Source organism: Tachyglossus aculeatus, chromosome 5 (genome assembly GCF_015852505.1).
Source record: "Tachyglossus aculeatus isolate mTacAcu1 chromosome 5, mTacAcu1.pri, whole genome shotgun sequence".
In the NCBI taxonomy this organism is placed as follows: Eukaryota; Metazoa; Chordata; class Mammalia; order Monotremata; family Tachyglossidae; genus Tachyglossus; species Tachyglossus aculeatus.
Window position 1 is genome coordinate 37,665,425 of NC_052070.1, and position 16,477 is coordinate 37,681,901.

At 48.2% G+C, this 16,477-nt stretch overlaps 1 protein-coding gene across 4 annotated transcripts in view; it reads left to right on the top strand.

Annotated features, from left to right (window-relative positions):
* The window catches only part of ECE1 (endothelin converting enzyme 1), a 168,860-nt gene that overhangs the window by 109,937 nt on the left and 42,446 nt on the right, over positions 1-16,477 (top strand). For all 4 annotated transcript variants that reach the window (XM_038746207.1, XM_038746206.1, XM_038746208.1 and 1 more), the window contains 4 exons: positions 484-696; positions 12,314-12,435; positions 16,004-16,150; positions 16,332-16,397. In XM_038746207.1, the coding sequence (XP_038602135.1) occupies positions 484-696; positions 12,314-12,435; positions 16,004-16,150; positions 16,332-16,397 (548 nt within the window). The remainder of the gene's footprint in view (positions 1-483; positions 697-12,313; positions 12,436-16,003; positions 16,151-16,331; positions 16,398-16,477) is intronic.

Sequence of the window (16,477 nt, forward strand, 5' to 3'; positions counted from 1 at the left end):
GAGGGAACTGAGGCACAAAGAAGCTAGTCTCCTGCCACCAGCCTGGTTCTGCTCTACCATCAGTGCTGGCTGCCAAGCAGGGAAGATGGACAAAAACATACCTTTTGGGTGTTTGTGCTTTTTATAGGCTTGGAAGGATTTGGTCCTTGCTAGAGACTGCCTGGGAGAGCTCGTGAAATCTTCTCACCCCTTTAAGTTTCACTGGCCTTGTAAACTGTGCCAGCCTTCCCTCCGGGGCTTTGTGAGGGATAATTACTATAGGTTGCAATTAGGAGAGGCAAACAACACAAACCTGGTGCGACCATGCTTCCAGGTGCTTAATGGGAAAGAATATCTTCTGCTACATATGGGCCCGGAACCTGATGGCTAGTTAACACCACCGCGGCCTTTAGGCCCGATTAAGTATGGGCCGGCTTCTTCTGAGATCTCCGGGCCAGAGCTCCACTGTCTGACTTGCTCCCCTTTCCTCTGTCTTCTCGTCAGGGCCGCCCCGAGTGTGCTTGAAGGAAGCCTGCATCTCGGTGACCAGCTCCATCCTGAACTCCCTGGACCTGACGGTGGACCCGTGCCAGGATTTCTTCAGCTATGCTTGTGGAGGCTGGATCAAGGCCAACCCCGTGCCCGATGGCCATTCCCGGTGGGGGACGTTCAACAATCTCTGGGAGCACAACCAGGCCATCATGAAGCATCTCCTGGGTGAGTTGTCTTTCCACACGGGGCCAGGATGGGCTGAGAGGCCCGCCTTGGGACAGGCCTAGCTCTGGCCCCAATTCAACCGGACAGCGTGGCTCAGTGGAAAGAGCACGAGCTGTGGAGTCAGAGGTCATGGGTTCAAATCCCGACTCCACCAATTGTCCGCTGTGTGACTTTGGGCAAGTCACTTAACTTCTCCGGGCCTCAGTTTCCTCATCTGTAAAATGGGGATTAAGACTGTGAACCCCGTGTGGGACAACCTGAGCACCTTGTAACCTCCCCAGCGCTTAGAACAGGGCTTTGCACATAGTAAGCGCTTAATAAATGCCATTCACAAAAAAACAAAAGAACTGTACAGCGATGAAGCTGTCTTTGAATCGGGTAAAATTGGGGAGGGATGGGAAGGCCCAGCTGTGAAGTAGTGATTCATTCATTCACATTTATTGAGCGCTTACTGTGTGCAGAGCACTGTACTAAGCACTTGGGAAGTAAAAGTTGGCAACCTATAGAGACGGTCCCTATGCAACAGCGGGCTCACAGTTTAGAAGGGGGAGTCAGACAACAAAACATATTAACAAAATAAAATAAATAGAATAAATATGTACAAATAAAATAAATTGAGTAATAAATATGTATAAACATATACATATATACAGGTGCTGTGGGGAGGGAAAAGGGGATGGGGAGGAGGGGGAGAGGAAGGAGGGGGGCTCAGTGTGGGAAGACCACCTGGAGGAGGTGAGCTCTCAGTAGGGCTTTGAAGGGTGGAAGAGAGCTAGCTTGGCGGATGTGCAGAGGGAGGGCTTTCGAGGCCAGGGGGATGATGAGGGCCGGTGGTCAATGGTGGGACGGGCGAGAACGAGGTACAGTGAGGAGATTAGTGGCAGAGGAGCAGAGGGTGCGGGCTGGGCTGGAGAAGGAGAGAAGGGAGGTGAGGTAGGAGGGGGCGAGGTGATGGACAGCCTTGAAGCCGAGGGTGAGGAGTTTTTGCCTGATAATGATGCACCCAACTTGCTGGAACCAGTTTTTCACATAACAGCCACCTCACAACCACATCCTTAGGGGACATGACTAATAATAATAATGATAATGGCAGTTAAGTGCCCAGTGCTGGGTACATACAATGCAGTCAATTCAGGTCCCTGTCCGTCAGCCTGAGAGAGAGAACGGATATTTAATTCCCATTTTTCAGATGAGGAAACTGAGGTCCAGAGAAGGGGTTTTTTTTTTTGCTAGTTTGGGGTTTTTTTTATAATGTCTTTAAGCGCTTACTAAGGACCAGGCACTGAACAGAGTGCTGGGAGAGATACAAGTTAATCAGGTTGCACCCAATCCATGTCCCACACTGGGTTCACAGTTTTAATCCCCATTTTACAGATGAGATAACAGGCACAGAGAGGTGAAGTGACTTGTTCAAAATCACACGAAGGCAAGACGTGGAGCTGGGAATAGAAGGCTAATTCATCCACTGAGTGAGGCCCAGCTGGTTGCAGACATCTTTAGGCAGAGTTTCAGCTCAAAAGGGCTACTCTTGGGGGTCTTTTCCCAGGTGGGTGTCTGGGGAAAGGAAAGCAGCTGGCCTGTGACAGGAGAGACACACCAACTTTGCAGAAAAACAAAAACCCTGCCATTACTGGGTCGGACTGATGAGGGTCCATCCAACTCACTCCAGCCGCGGCATTAGATCACTGACCAAGCCATATGACAGTTGTCCTTCTGGTTGTCCATTCTAATATTTAAGATGCTGGAGTTGTTTCTGTGTCCTTGGTGCTGAGCATTCTGTCTTTATCTCCCCCACTGGACTGTAAGCTCCTTGTGGGCAGGGATCATGTCTCCCATCTCTGTTATATTGTTCTCCCAAGTGCTTAGTACAGTGCTCTGTATGCAGTAATTGCTCAGTAATTGACTGGCTGATCAGAAAACCAAGCCCTGGTTCTCCTCCCACCACCGTAGTTTCGTCAGAAAAAGCCCTGAATCGAGCTATCCATCCTCTCCAAGGGCAAGTAACAATTGTTTTGCCAGGCAAGTACAAAAGAATCCTGACAGCTTCTATTTCATTGTCTGAGCACTCCATGAGGGAGGGCAGATGGCTAAAGCTTGGGCATAGGCCGCTAATTTTATAAGTACTTATAAGCCTCCTTAAGCAGTTATTAGAGCTAGGGCGGATGTGTCCATGGAATCACTGTGGGTCAGAAATGACTCGACAAGCCTAAGATGAAACGGGGATGAGAGCTAGCATGTGAATGCAAAACGCAAAACCGTTGAAGGTCCTTACAATCCACTAGATTGTAAATTCTTTGAGGGCTGTTTTTTGTCTCCCAAGAGTTTAGAGCTGTGTTTTGCAGAAAGTAGGCACTGAATAAATACTATAGATTGATTTGCATTGTTGCAGCTTTGTTTGTCATACCCTTACCTGTAATTTTACTTTTCTGCTTACCCTTTCCCCACCTTTGCTACATTATAAACTCCTCGAGGACAGGAATCATGTTAATTCAGTCTGTTGTACTCTCCCAAACACTTAGTACAGTGCTCTGTAAACACTAGGTACTCTATGAATACTATTGATTGATAGAGAAGAGAGACAGTATTTCTTAGCTTTCCAACAGTGTCTTACCATCAGGACTCAGCACTTTCAAACATCAGCATTTCAAGTCTTCAGGCTGAGTGAAGCAGCATGACCTTGAAGAGCACAGGTCTGGGGGTGTCAGAAGACCTGGGTTCTAATCCTGGCTTTGACATTTACCTGCCGTGACCCTGGGTGAGTCGCTTAATATCCCTGTGCCTCAGTTCCCTCATCTGCAAAATGGAGATTCAATCCCTGTTCTCCCTCTCATGTAGACTGAGCCCCACATGAGACCTGACTATCTTGTCTTCCCCAGCGCGTAGTGTAGTGGTAGGCACATAGAGCTTAACAAACACAATAATAAGAATGATAATAGTTATTATTGACCCAAAAGATAGGAGTTTCTCCTGTCATGAGGCAAAGTATCCAAAAACAGCGGTCACAAGCTCAAAGAGAAAAGCAGCTTTTCTTTCCAATGTTTGTTTTTCTTAACCCCCTTAGTTCCCCATGGCTCTGAGCCCCACACTTCATCTAAAAACTGGCAGTTTTATGAAGCATTTTTGCACACTGAGTAACCAAGGTCACGCAGCTCCTCAGAAGGCTAGCTTGGTCTGCAAGGGCGGCCCAGGAGTCCAAGTGGGAGGCCGTCCCTGTGTTTATCAGGATCTGGTAAATCCTGGCCTCGGAGGGAAGGGGGCCGGCTGGCTTAGCAAGGAAACCCAGGGGTTTTTAGGGCAGGGGGACCAGGCTCCCACAGGAATCTGTCAGCCCTCCAGGGAGTTTATCTCCGTGGACTACCTCGACTCCAGCCCACACACACCAGGCATTGGCCTGGGTGGCTAAATTTACCATTGAATGAGAGCCATTTCATTCATTCAGTCGTATTTATCAAGCGCTTACTGTGTGCAGAGCACTGTACTAAGTGCTTGCGAGAAGCCTCTCTGGTGGCTTCTCTGGCTTGATAGGGAAGCCTCTTGGCCTAGTGGAAGTAGCACAGGCCTGGGGGACAGAGGATATGGGTTTTAATCCCGGTTCTGACGTTTGTCTGCTCTGTGACCCTGGGCAAGTCACTTCATTCACTCAATCTTATTTATTGAGCATTTACCATGTGCAGAGCACTGTACTAAGCTCTTGGATAGTACAATTCAGCAGTAAGGAGAGACAGTCCCTGCCCACACTGGGCTTACAGTCTAGAAGAGAGGACACAGACACCTAAACAAGTAAACAAGCATCAATATAAATAAATAGAACTATAGATATATAAATAGAATTATAGATATATATGCATCAAAACAAGTAAGCAAACATTAATGTAGAGTTATAGATATGTACATATATGCACAAGAGCTGTGGGCGAGGGGGGTAGAGCAAAGGGAGCAAGTCGGGGTGAGGGGAGGGGAGAGGGAACTGAGGAAAAGGGGGGGCTTAGTCCTTAGTACCCGGTAGAAGAGTTGGTAGACATGATCCCTGCCCTCAGGAGCTTACAGTCTATAGAGGGTGAAGTTCTGCTCCTGTCTCTGACTGGGTTACTTCTTGTTGCAAGACAATTTATAAAATAGAACCATCCAGTTTTCCTTCTGTTCCTTTACCCACCAGCCCATCTCCACTACTGATTCATTTCACTTTTTTTTCTTAAAATGATATTTATGGTATTTGTTAAGCACTTACCAAGTCAATCAGTCAAACATATTTATTGAATGCTTTCTGTGTGCAGAGCACTGTACTTAGCGCTTGGGAGAGTACACGATAACAATGTAACAGTCCCATTTCCTGCTCACAACAAACTTACAGTGTAGAGGGGGAGACAGACATTAATATAAATAAAATTACAGATATGTACATAGTCCTGTGGGGCTGGCAGGGGTGATAAATAAAAAGGAGCAAGTCAAATTGGCGCAGAAGGGAGTAGGAGAATAAATAATTACTAAATTCAAACTGCCGAGTGAAGAATGGACTGGAGTGGGGAGAGACAGGAGGCTGGGAGGTCAGCAAGGAGGCATATACAGTAATTAAGGAAGGATAGGCTAAGTGCTTGGATTAACATGCTAGCAGTTTGGATGGAGAAGCAGCATGGCACAGTGGAAAGAGCACGGGCTTGGGAGTCAGAGGTTATGGGTTCAAATTCCGGCTCCACCAACTGTCAGCTGTGTGACTTTGGGCAAGTCACTTAACTTCTCTGTGCCTGTTACCTCATCTGTAAAATGGGGATTAAAACTGTGAGCCCCCCGTGGGACAACCTGATCACCTTGTAACCTCCCCAGTGCTTAGAACAGTGCTTTGCACATAGTAAGCGCTTAATACCATCATTATTATTATTATGGAGTGGAAAGTGTGAGTTTTAGCAATGTCGTGAAGGTCGAACCGACAGGATTTAGTGATGGATTTAGTGGTAGCAAGTGCCAGGCACTGTACTAAGTGCTGGTGTAGATACAAGTTAATGAGTTTGGACACAGTCCCCATCCCTCAAGGCACTCACAGTCTTAATCCCCATTTTACAGATGAGGTAACTGAGGCACAGAGAAGTGAAGTGACTTGCCCAAGGTCGCCCAGCAGATGTGACAGAGCTGGGATTAGAACCCAGGTCCTTCCAACTCCCAAGTCTGTTCTCTACCCATTAGACCATGTTGCTTAGAACCACTCATTCCACTAGGTCAGGCTTAGAATGCTGCCGTTGTGTGTAATAATAATAATAATGGCATTTCTAAGTGCTTACTATGTGCAAAGCACTGTTCTAAGCTCTGGGGAGGTTAAAAGGTGATCAGGTTGTCCCACGGGGGGCTAACAGTCTTATTTGTTAAGCGCTTACTATGTGCAAAGCACTGTTCTAAGCGCTGGGGAGGTTACAAGGTGATCAGGTTGTCCCACGGGCGCTAACAGTCTTAATCCCCAGTTTACAGATGAGGTAACTGAGGCGCAGAGAAGTTAAGTGACTTGCACAAAGTCACACAGCTGACAAGTGGGGGAGCCGGGATTCGAACCCATGACCTCTGACTCCAAAGCCCGGGCTCTTTCCACTGAGCCACGCTGCTTCTCCAAGGTGTTAGATTTCCTGGGGAGTTTATCTGCTTACATAGATTTAACTGCCAACTCCCTGTGGATGACTCCCAAGTCTACCTCTCCAGCCCTGACCTCTCACCTTCGCTACAATCCTGCATTTCCTCCAGTCTACAGCGTATCTACACAACTCATATCTCAAACTCAGCGTGTCCTAAACTGAACGTCTTATCTTCCCTCTCAGAGCCAGTCCTCCCCCCTTACTCTCTATCTCTGATGATAAAAACTACCATCCTCCCTGCTCCAGAAGTTCGCAACCTTGGCTTCATCTTCAACTCCTTGCTGTCTCTCAGCCACGCATCCACTCAACTGCTAAATCTGGCTGATTCGTTCTTCGTAACATCTCCTGGCTCTCCGCTCAAAAAGCTACCACGATAATAATAATAATGATGATGGCATTTATTAAGCACTTACTATGTGCAAAGCACTGTTCTAAGCGCTGGGGAGGTTACAAGGTGATCAGGTTGTCCCTCGGGGGCTCACAGTCTTCATCCCCATTTTACAGATGAGGTAACTGAGGCACAGAGAAGTTAAGTGACTTGCCCAAAGTCACCCAGCTGACAATTGGCGGAGCCGGGGTTTGAACCCATGACCTCTGACTCCAAAGCCTTGCTCTTTTCACTGAGCTACGCTGCTTTTCTACTCCACAGTCTGGTTATGCAGGGTTAGATTATTGCGTCAGCCTCCTCACTGGTCTCCCTGCCTCCAGTCTCTCCCCTCTTTAGTTCGTATACCATACTGCTATATTTACCATCCTAATAACCAATAATTATTATGGTATTTGGTTGTGTCAGGCACTCTTTTAAGCTCTTGGGTAAATAAAACTTAGTCCCTATCGCACATGGGGCTTACAGTTTTAAATAGGAGGGAGAACAGGTATTGAACCCCCATTTTACAGTTGAAGAAAGTGAGGCACAGCGAGGTTAAGTAGCTTGCTTAAGGTCACCCAGCCAGCAATTGGTGGAGCCGGGATTCAACCCAGGTCCTCTGACACCTAGGCCTCTTTTCACTTCTCAACTTCTTGCAACCTCACTGGGCCCATATTCATTCATTCATTCAATCATATTTATTGAGCACTTACTGTGTTCAGAGCACTGTACTAAGCCTTTGGGAAGTACAAGTTGGCAACATATAGAGACAGTCCCTACCCAGCAACGGGCTCACAGTCTAGAAGGGGAAGACAGACAACAAAACAAGAAGACAGGTGTCAGTACCATCAGAATAAATAGAATTCCACTCTTCAAAACCTCCCATGGTGACCCGCCTTAAAAAAAAACACACTTGGGAAACTAAAATGGATTTAGATGTGAGCCCTGTCTTCAAAGAACTTACAATCTAGGTTAAATTTCAGGTAGGGGGAAGCAGCAGAGTTTAGAGAAAAGTACATAACTGCAATTAGAGTCGGGGGAATAGCCGCATGCTTAGTGGGAGACCGAGTCACGAAATGCAGGGTGGCCTAATGGGTAGAGCCTGGGCCTCGGAGTCAGAAGGACCTGGGTTCTGATCTTGGCTCCACCTTTTGTCAGCTGTGTGACCTTGGGCAGGTGAGTTGACTTCTGTGCCTCAATTGCCTCATCTGTAAAATGGGGATTAAGATTGTGAGCCCCGTATGGGATATGGACTATGACCAAACCGATTTGCTTGAATCCACTCCATTACTTAGCACAGTGCCTGACACATAGTAAGTGCTTAACAAATACCTTTTTAAAAAAAGTCAAGGTCAGGAGTGACATGGAAGAGTAGAAAGTGACGGTAGAGAGATTAATCAGAAAGGCTTCCTGGAGGAGACACATAGTAAGTGCTTAACAAATACCTTTTAAAAAAAAGTCAAGGTCAGGAGTGACATGGAAGAGTAGAAAGTGACGGTAGAGAGATTAATCAGAAAGGCTTCCTGGAGGAGATACAATTTTAGTAGGGCTTTGAAGATGGAGAGAATTCCAGGCAGGAGGGAGGGCGTGAGCCAGAGATTGACGGCAAAAGAGACGAGAAGGGGGCCGGCGAGGAGGTTGGTTTTAGAGGAGCAAAGCCTGCAGGCTGGCTTGAAGTGGGAGAGGAGCGAGGATAAATAGCCGGAGAGAGAGCTGACTGAGGGCATTAAAGTTGGGTTTCAGCTTGATGTGAAGAGGAACGAGCAACCTCTGGAGGATTTTGCGGAATGGAGAGATGCGCGTAAAACGAGGTTTTAGAAAAATGGTCCAGGTAACAGAGTGAGGTATTGACCGGCTAGGAGAGGGACTGGAGGCAGGGAGGTCTGGCAAGGAGGCTGATGCAATTGTCGTGACAGGATACGACAAGTGCCTGGACCAGCAAGGTGGCAGTTTGAGCAGAGAGGAAGGGGTGGATTCTGGACATGTTGTGAAGAGAGAACCGACAGAATCCGGAGACTGACTGAATATGTGGGGTGAGAGAGAAGAGTCAAGGATTATGCCAGGGTTGCAGGCTGGCGAGCCACAGAGGATGGTGCCAAGTCCTGGCATAGATACAAGGTAAAATCAGATCAGACAGTCCCTGTCCCACACAGGGCTCCCTAACAAGGAGGGAGAATAGGTGTTTTATCCCCATTCTATAGATGAAGAAACTATAGCTAAGTCACTGGCCCAGGGTCACTCAGCAGGCCAGGCACAGCTGAGACTAGACCCCCATTCTCCTCACTCCCAATCTCATCAATCAGTGATATTGATTGAGTGTTTAATAATAATTGTAGTATTTAAGTGCTTACTGTATGTGGCAGGCATTGTACTAAGTGCTGGGGTGGATACAAGCAAATCGGGTTGGACACAGTCCCTGTCCCACATGGGGCTCACAGTCTCAATCGCCATTTTACAGGTGAGGTAACTGAGGAACAGAAATTAAGTGATTTGCCCAAGGTCACACAGCAGACAAGAGGCAGAGCACTGTACTAAGCCCTTGGGAGAGTACAATACAACAAAGTTAGCAGACATATTCCCTTCCCATACGAGCTTAGTGTCTACAGGGGGAGGCAGACGTTAATATGTGTGTAATTTATAGTATATAATGTAAAGATATATACCTGAGTGCTGTGGGGTTGAAGGTGGGGTGACTCCAAAGGTCACAGATCCAAGTGGATAGCTGACACAGAAGGGAAAGGGAACCGGGGAAAAGAGGGCTTAATTAAGGAAGACCTGTTGAAGGACTTGTCCGCACTGTCTACAATGCTCAATCTCCCTCCGCCTCATTCATTCAGTCATATTATTGAGCACTTACCATGTGCAAAGCACTGTACTAAGTGCTTAGCGCCTCAAGCAAAAGCTCCTTAACATTAGCTTTAAAGCTCTCCAACAGCTCTACCCACCCTGTTGGCCCTCTTCGCCACTACTCCTCATTTTCAATTCTTCACTCCTCCCAAGCTCACCTTATTCTTCTTCTCTCTTGACTCTCCCTACTCTGGCCCATAGTTTGTGCCATACCTTCAGCCTGGAACTCCCTTCTTTTTCCAAATTTTCCAGACCACAGCTCTTTCCATCTTTAGAGCCCTCCTAAAGACCCATCTCCTCCAGGAAGCCTTCCCCAGTGCATTCACAGCACTTAGTCATGACACACTGACACCCACCCTTAGAACTTGGGTATCTTAAACCTATTCTCAGTAGTCATGCGTGAACACTGGCTTGGGAGACAGAAGGTCAAGGGTTCTAATCCCGGCTCTACCACATGTCTGCTGTATGACCTTGGGGAAGTCACTTCACTTCTCTGGGCCTCGGCTACCTTATCTGTAAAATGGGGATTAATAATGTGAGCCCTATGTGGGACAGGGACTGCATCCAACCTAACTTGAATCACAGAGAAGCAGCGTGGCTCAGTGGAAAGAGCCCAGGCTTGGGAGTCAGAGGTCATGGGTTTGAATCCCGGCTCCACCACTTGTCAGTTGTGTGACCTTGGGAAAGCCACTTAACTTCTCTGGGCCTCAGTTCCCTTATCTGTAAAATGGGGATTAAAACTGTGAGCCCCACGTGGGACAACCTGCTTACCTTGTATCCCCCAAGCGCTTAGAACAGTGCTTTGCACATAGTAAGCGCTTAACAAATACCATCATTATTATTATTATCTACCCAGCACTTAAAACAGTGTTTGGCACGTAATAAGCATTTAAACAAGGGCTATTATTATTGTCATCATTATTATTATATGTATATTTTTATTTCTTGGTATGCCATTTACATATTTATCCTGCATCCAATTATTCATTCAACTGTGTGGACTGGCCTGTTTGTACTGCTTCCTACTTTATGCCTGTTCTTCCTCCAGCTTTCACTGTTGGTCAGTAATTTCTCCCTGCCTTCCCCAATTAGATTATAAAGACTTTGAGGGCAGGAAATGCAGTCCTAATTACTGCTGCACTCCTCCAGATGCATAGTGCAGTGTTTGGCCCACGGTAGGCATTTGATTGGAATTGGAATCAAATGTCATGGATCGATTGAAGCTCAGGGCACTGATAGCTAACTTGACAGCTATCAAGTGCGAGAAAGGGCTCCACCTAAGCCGCAGTAGCCAAGGCCGCAGTGGACCCGGCCCAGGACACAGCAGTCGCTCCTCAGCCCATCCCCACCTCCTCCGGATGGGTCAGGAGCAGATGACGAGCCCAGGCAGCGTTTCCCCAGAGTCTGGTTTTCTGCCTGGGCTACGGCTTGCTGGCTAAAGAGGCTCTTTAGAGCGGGGCAGAGTACGAGGGCCGTTGCTGGGGAGCAGTTCCCATGGAAACGCAGGCATCCATTTCCTCGTGTCCATTTGGCTTCACCCTTCCTCCATGTGGCTTTCTCGGGCATTTGAAATTATCCTTTTCCTCCCCACCCTCCGCACCTCCCTTTTTACTCTCCCTGGTTTCCTCCTCCTTCCGTTGGAAGTGGTGTTTACTCCTGGCCCCGGATTTCAGCCCATCCTTCCCCATTTCCTCTTCCTCCTTCACTGCATCACCCCACCTCCTGTTTATGAAGTGCAGCGGGGCAGATGGCCAGTGGCTGCATCATCATCATCAATCATATTTATTGAGCGCTTACTGTGTGCAGAGCACTGTACTAAGCGCTTGGGAAGTACAAATTGGCAACATATAGAGACAGTCCCTACCCAACAGTGGGCTCACAGTCTAAAAGGGGGAGACAAAACCAAACCGATTCATACTGGGCATCGGGGTTCTCAGGAAAGTGGGCGGCTGTTGCTCTCCTGGCCGGGTCACTTGGAGAGGCCGATTCTGGTCTCTGTCCTCTGAGTCATGGAAGGACCCCAATCTGGCCAGGAGCCCACAGTCCCATGTGGGTGAATAAGAATAATAATAATGATAATGGTATTTGTAAAGTGCTATGTGCCAGTCACTGTTCTAAGCACTGAAGTGTAGGTACAGCTTAGGTTGGACATAGTCCCTGTCCCACATGGGGCTCATTCTCTTATCCCCTTTTACAGATGAGGCAACTAAGGCACAGAGAAATGAAGTGACTTGCCCAGGGTCGCACAGCAGACATGAGGAATGGCCAGGATTAGAACCCAGCTCCTTCTGATTCCCAGGCCCGTGCTGTATCCACGAAGCCTGAAGTGGGATGGGTCGCCTGGTGGCCCGTTGGAAGACTGGTTTGGACAGAAATTGCCCTTTTCTCAGGCGCAAGCGGAAGCATAAAGATGAGAGGCATGACACACGGTCCCTGTCCTCAGGGAGTTGACAATCTATCGAGGAGACACAGATTATTCACAAAAGATGATAGGAGCAAGAGGAAGAACAAGGTTATAACCCATTTGTAATACAACTCCTTCAGGATGAAAGGCCTGAATAAATAATTAACTGTACACATAAATAGAATATACTCAGAAGTGTGGAGAATAGGCCTAAGTGAAAGGGCCCCCAAAGTGAGTTACGAAGCAATCTGCAGTGAGCTGTCCCTGCTGTTGGGCCTTGGGTGGAGAGGTTTGGTGGGATCGTCCTTGAGGAGATGCTTTGCAACCCTGGCCCCCTCTCCATCTCAGCAAAGACGCAAGACTCAGCCCCTCTCCCTCTTCCAGAAAACTCCACGGATAACATAAGCGAGGCAGAACGCAAAGCCCAGCAGTATTACCAAGCCTGCATGAATGAGACCAAGATTGAGGAGCTGAAGGCCAAGCCACTGATTCAGCTTATTGAGAAGGTGAGTCCAATTATCCGCTCTGCCGTGTATTTTACTACACTACTCTGTACTGGTTCCTACTTGTGTATTTATTTTGTTATTTTATGGTATTTGTTAAATGCTTTTTTTAAATAGTATTCAAGTGCTTATTATGTGCCAGGCACTCTACTCAGGTTGAACAAACCTATGTTTACAGTCCTAATCCCCCATTTTCCAGATGAGGTAACGGAGGCCCAGAGAAGTGAAGTGGCTTGCCTAAGGTCACACAGCAGACAAGTGTCAGAGCCAGGATTAGGACTCAGGTCTTTCTGATTCCCAGGCCCGTGCTCTATCCACTAGAACCTGCTGCATGTCTACCTCCCTAAATGACTTAGGCGGTCATCAGCTCCACTAACTGCCCTCTCAAAGCCCTTCTCCGATTCCCAGGCCCATGTTCTATCCACGAGGCCAACTGCTTCTCTGTGCTGTCTTCCTTCCCTGCTTATTATATTTGCTTTCTGAACATCTCCTGCCCAGGATCAATCAATCAGTGGTATTTATTGAGCACTTTCTGTATGCAGAGCCCTGGACTAAGCGCTTGGGGTAGTAATAATAATAATAATAATGGCATTTATTAAGCGCTTTCTATGCGCAAAGCACTGTTCTAAGTGCTTAGGAGATTACAAGGTGATCAGGTTGTCCCACATGGGGCTCACAGTCTTAATCCCCATTTTACAGTTGAGGTAACTGAGGCACAGAGAAGTTAAGTGACTTGCCCAGAATCACACAGCTGACAAGTGGTGGAGCCGGGATTAGAACCCATGACCTCTGACTCCAAAGCCCGTGCTCTTTCCACTGAGCCACGCTGCTAGTACAGGGCTACAGAGTTGATAGACATGTTCCTCCTGGGTAGGGATGGCCTCACTTCAGTCAGAATTTTCTTACCAAGGTCATGTCAAGTTGGCCAGCACCGTCACTGCTAACTATGAGAGTTGCAGGAAAAATTCTGCCTGGGCTGCCTTAAGATATTTGTTAAGCACTTACTATGTACCAACCTAAGTGCTTGGGTATGGTGGACACAGTCCATGTCCCACATGGTGCTGACAGTCGTAATCTCCATTTTACAGATGGTGTAACTGAGGCACAGAGAAGTGAAGTGACTGGCCCAAGATCGCAGCAGACAAGTGAAGCAGCATGGCTTAGTGGATAGACCACAGGAGTCAGAAGGTCATGGGTTCTAATCCTGCCTCTGCTGCATGTCTACTGTGTGACCTTGGGCAAGTCATTTCTCTGGGCCTCAGTTACCTCATCAGTAAAATGGGGATTAGGAGTGTGAGCCCTATGTAGGACAGGGATTGATTACCTTGTATTTACCCCAGCACTTGCTTGGCACATACCAAGCACTTTAAAAGTATCAGAATTACTATTACTATTATTATTAAGTGGCAGAGCTGAGACTAGAACTCAGGTCCCGCTGAATTCCAGGCCTTTTCTGGCTGGGGAGGAGGAAGAAGGTGGTAGGGAATGGGCTTCGGGCAGGGAAGGGAGAAAGAGACAGATGAGAATGACGTTTTGGGGGAGAGGGAGCCAGTCCTCCGCCTATCTCAGGAAGGGGGAACCTCCAGGAAGCACGTCCTCCTCTGAGAAGTGTCCAGCGGCCCTCGGATCATTGTCACGGCAGCCGGAGACGGCGCTGGCAGGCCAGGATGGCCAGCACATCCCTTTGGAGGGCTGCCAAGCTGCCCGGCAAACAACAATTGACTCGATTCTTTCTGGCTGCCGGTCCTTGGCTTCCTATGACCAAACCCTTTCCTAGCGGGTATGGCCCCTCGGTGAACTGTATGACCTGAAGTAGAGCTTAGTATGCTTGGTCTGACCCCCGCCTCAGCTCTCCCTCCGAAGCAAGCCTGTTTTTGAAAGCCCGGAGACAAACTCTGGAAAGCGGGTGTCAAATCCCGGTTCCGCCAATTGCCAGCTGTGTGACTTTGGGCAAGTCACTTCACTTCTCTGTGCCTCGGTTACCTCATCTGTAAAATGGGGATTAAGACTGTGAGCCCCCTATGGGACAACCTCCCCAGTGCTTAGAACAGTGCTTTGCATATAGTAAGCACTTAATAAATGCCATTATCACTGTTCTAAGCGCTGGGGGGGATACAGGGTGATCAGGTTGTCCTACGTGGGGCTTACAGTCATCATCTTCTAGACTGTGAGCCCACTGTTGGGTAGGGACCGTCTCTATATGTTGCCGACTTGTACTTCCCAAGCGCTTAGTACTGTACTCTGCACACAGGAAGCACTCAATAAATACGATTGATTGATCATCTTCTAGACTGTGAGCCCACTGTTGGGTACGGACTGTCTCTATATGTTACCAACTTGTACTTCCCAAGCGCTTAGTACAGTGCTCTGCACACAGTGAGCGCTCAATAAATACGATTGATTGATTGATCATCCCCATTTTACAGATGAGGTGACTGAGGCTCCAAGAGGTTAAGTGACTTGCCCAAGGTCACACAGCAGACATGTGGCGGGGCCGGGACTCGAACCCATGACCTCTGATTCCAAAGCCCGGGCTCCTTCCACTGAGCCACGCTGCTTCTCTGCATGGATTAAGTCTGGACTGGGTCTGTGAGCCCCACGTGGGACAACTTGATTACCTTATATCTACCCCAGTGCTTAGAACAGTGCTTTGCACATAGTAAGCGCTTAATAAATGCCATCATTATTATTATTCCTTTGCTCTCTCTCATGTATGGACAGAGACCTGGCCACCTGGCATCAGTGTTGCTCTGGGAGATTATCAGCATTTCCGCAAGTTGGCAGGAGGCAACAGAAAACAACAAAAGGGAAGGGTGATCGAGTCATGCCAGGCTCCCTGGGTCTGTTGTTGCTTCTGCTGCTTTCCTACAGTGATCACAAGAGGGGCAGATTTTTTGACTGCTCAGTCACGGGGAAATCAATCAATCATATTTATTGAGCGCTTACTGTGTGCAGAGCACTGTACTAAGGGAGGTTAGGGGAAAGGGAGTTTCAGTGCCCTGCAGGCATGACAGAAAATAAGGACTGAACCACTTGCCTGCTGGGAGACCTTGGGCAAGTCACTTAACATCTCGGGACTTCCGTTCCCACGTCTGTAAAATGGGGATGAAATGCTCACTCTCCCTCCTCCTTAGACTGTGTGAGCCCCACGCGGGACAGGGACTGTGTCCAACCTGATTATCTTTCATTTACCCCAGCACCAGGGAGAGGTAGAACAGCTATTCAGTCCCCATTTTACAGATGAGGAAACGGAGCCCCAAAGAAGTGAAGTGACTTGCCCAGGTCAAACAGTAGGCAAGCCGGGATTAGAACCCAAGTTCCCGACTCCTACGCCTATGCTCTTTCCACGGGGCATCACTGCTTCTCCACAGACTAGTCGATCAATCAGTCAGTGGTATGTGAGAGCTTACTGTGTGCCAAGCAGTGAATTAGGCACAAGGGAGGGAACGGTACAATCAAGTTGATAGACAAGTTCCCTTTTCACAAGGAGCTCACAGCCAGGTGAGGAAGGGCCATATCTCACCGAATCTCCGTGTGCCCAGCTCTCTCCCTCCCCTCCTGTCCCCTGCAGCTGGGTGGCTGGAACATCACAGGTGCGTGGGACAAGGACAACTTCCAGGAGATTCTGCAGGTGGTCACGGCTCACTACCGCACCTCGCCTTTCTTCTCTGTCTATGTCAGTGCTGATTCCAAGAACTCCAATAGCAACGTGATTCAGGTGAGAGTGGAGGTCAACTCCCAGGTGGACCGCCTGATAAAGGATTACCATCTCCCACCTTTGGACTTCCTGGGCTTTGTGGGGGTTAGCTCTTCTTGCCATCCAGGGAGGCTCTGGTCTCCAGAGGAGGGGCAGGAGGGTTCAGTGGTGAGCTTTCTTTAACTCCCCTCTCTCCCTCCAGGTTGACCAGTCAGGCCTGGGCTTACCCTCCAGGGATTATTATCTGAATAAAACCGAGAATGAGAAGGTGAGTGACTTTTTGCCAGGGCTGAAGCTCTCATTCTCTAGTTGTGTCCCTTGGGCATTTCTCCCTTTTTTTTCCCCAGC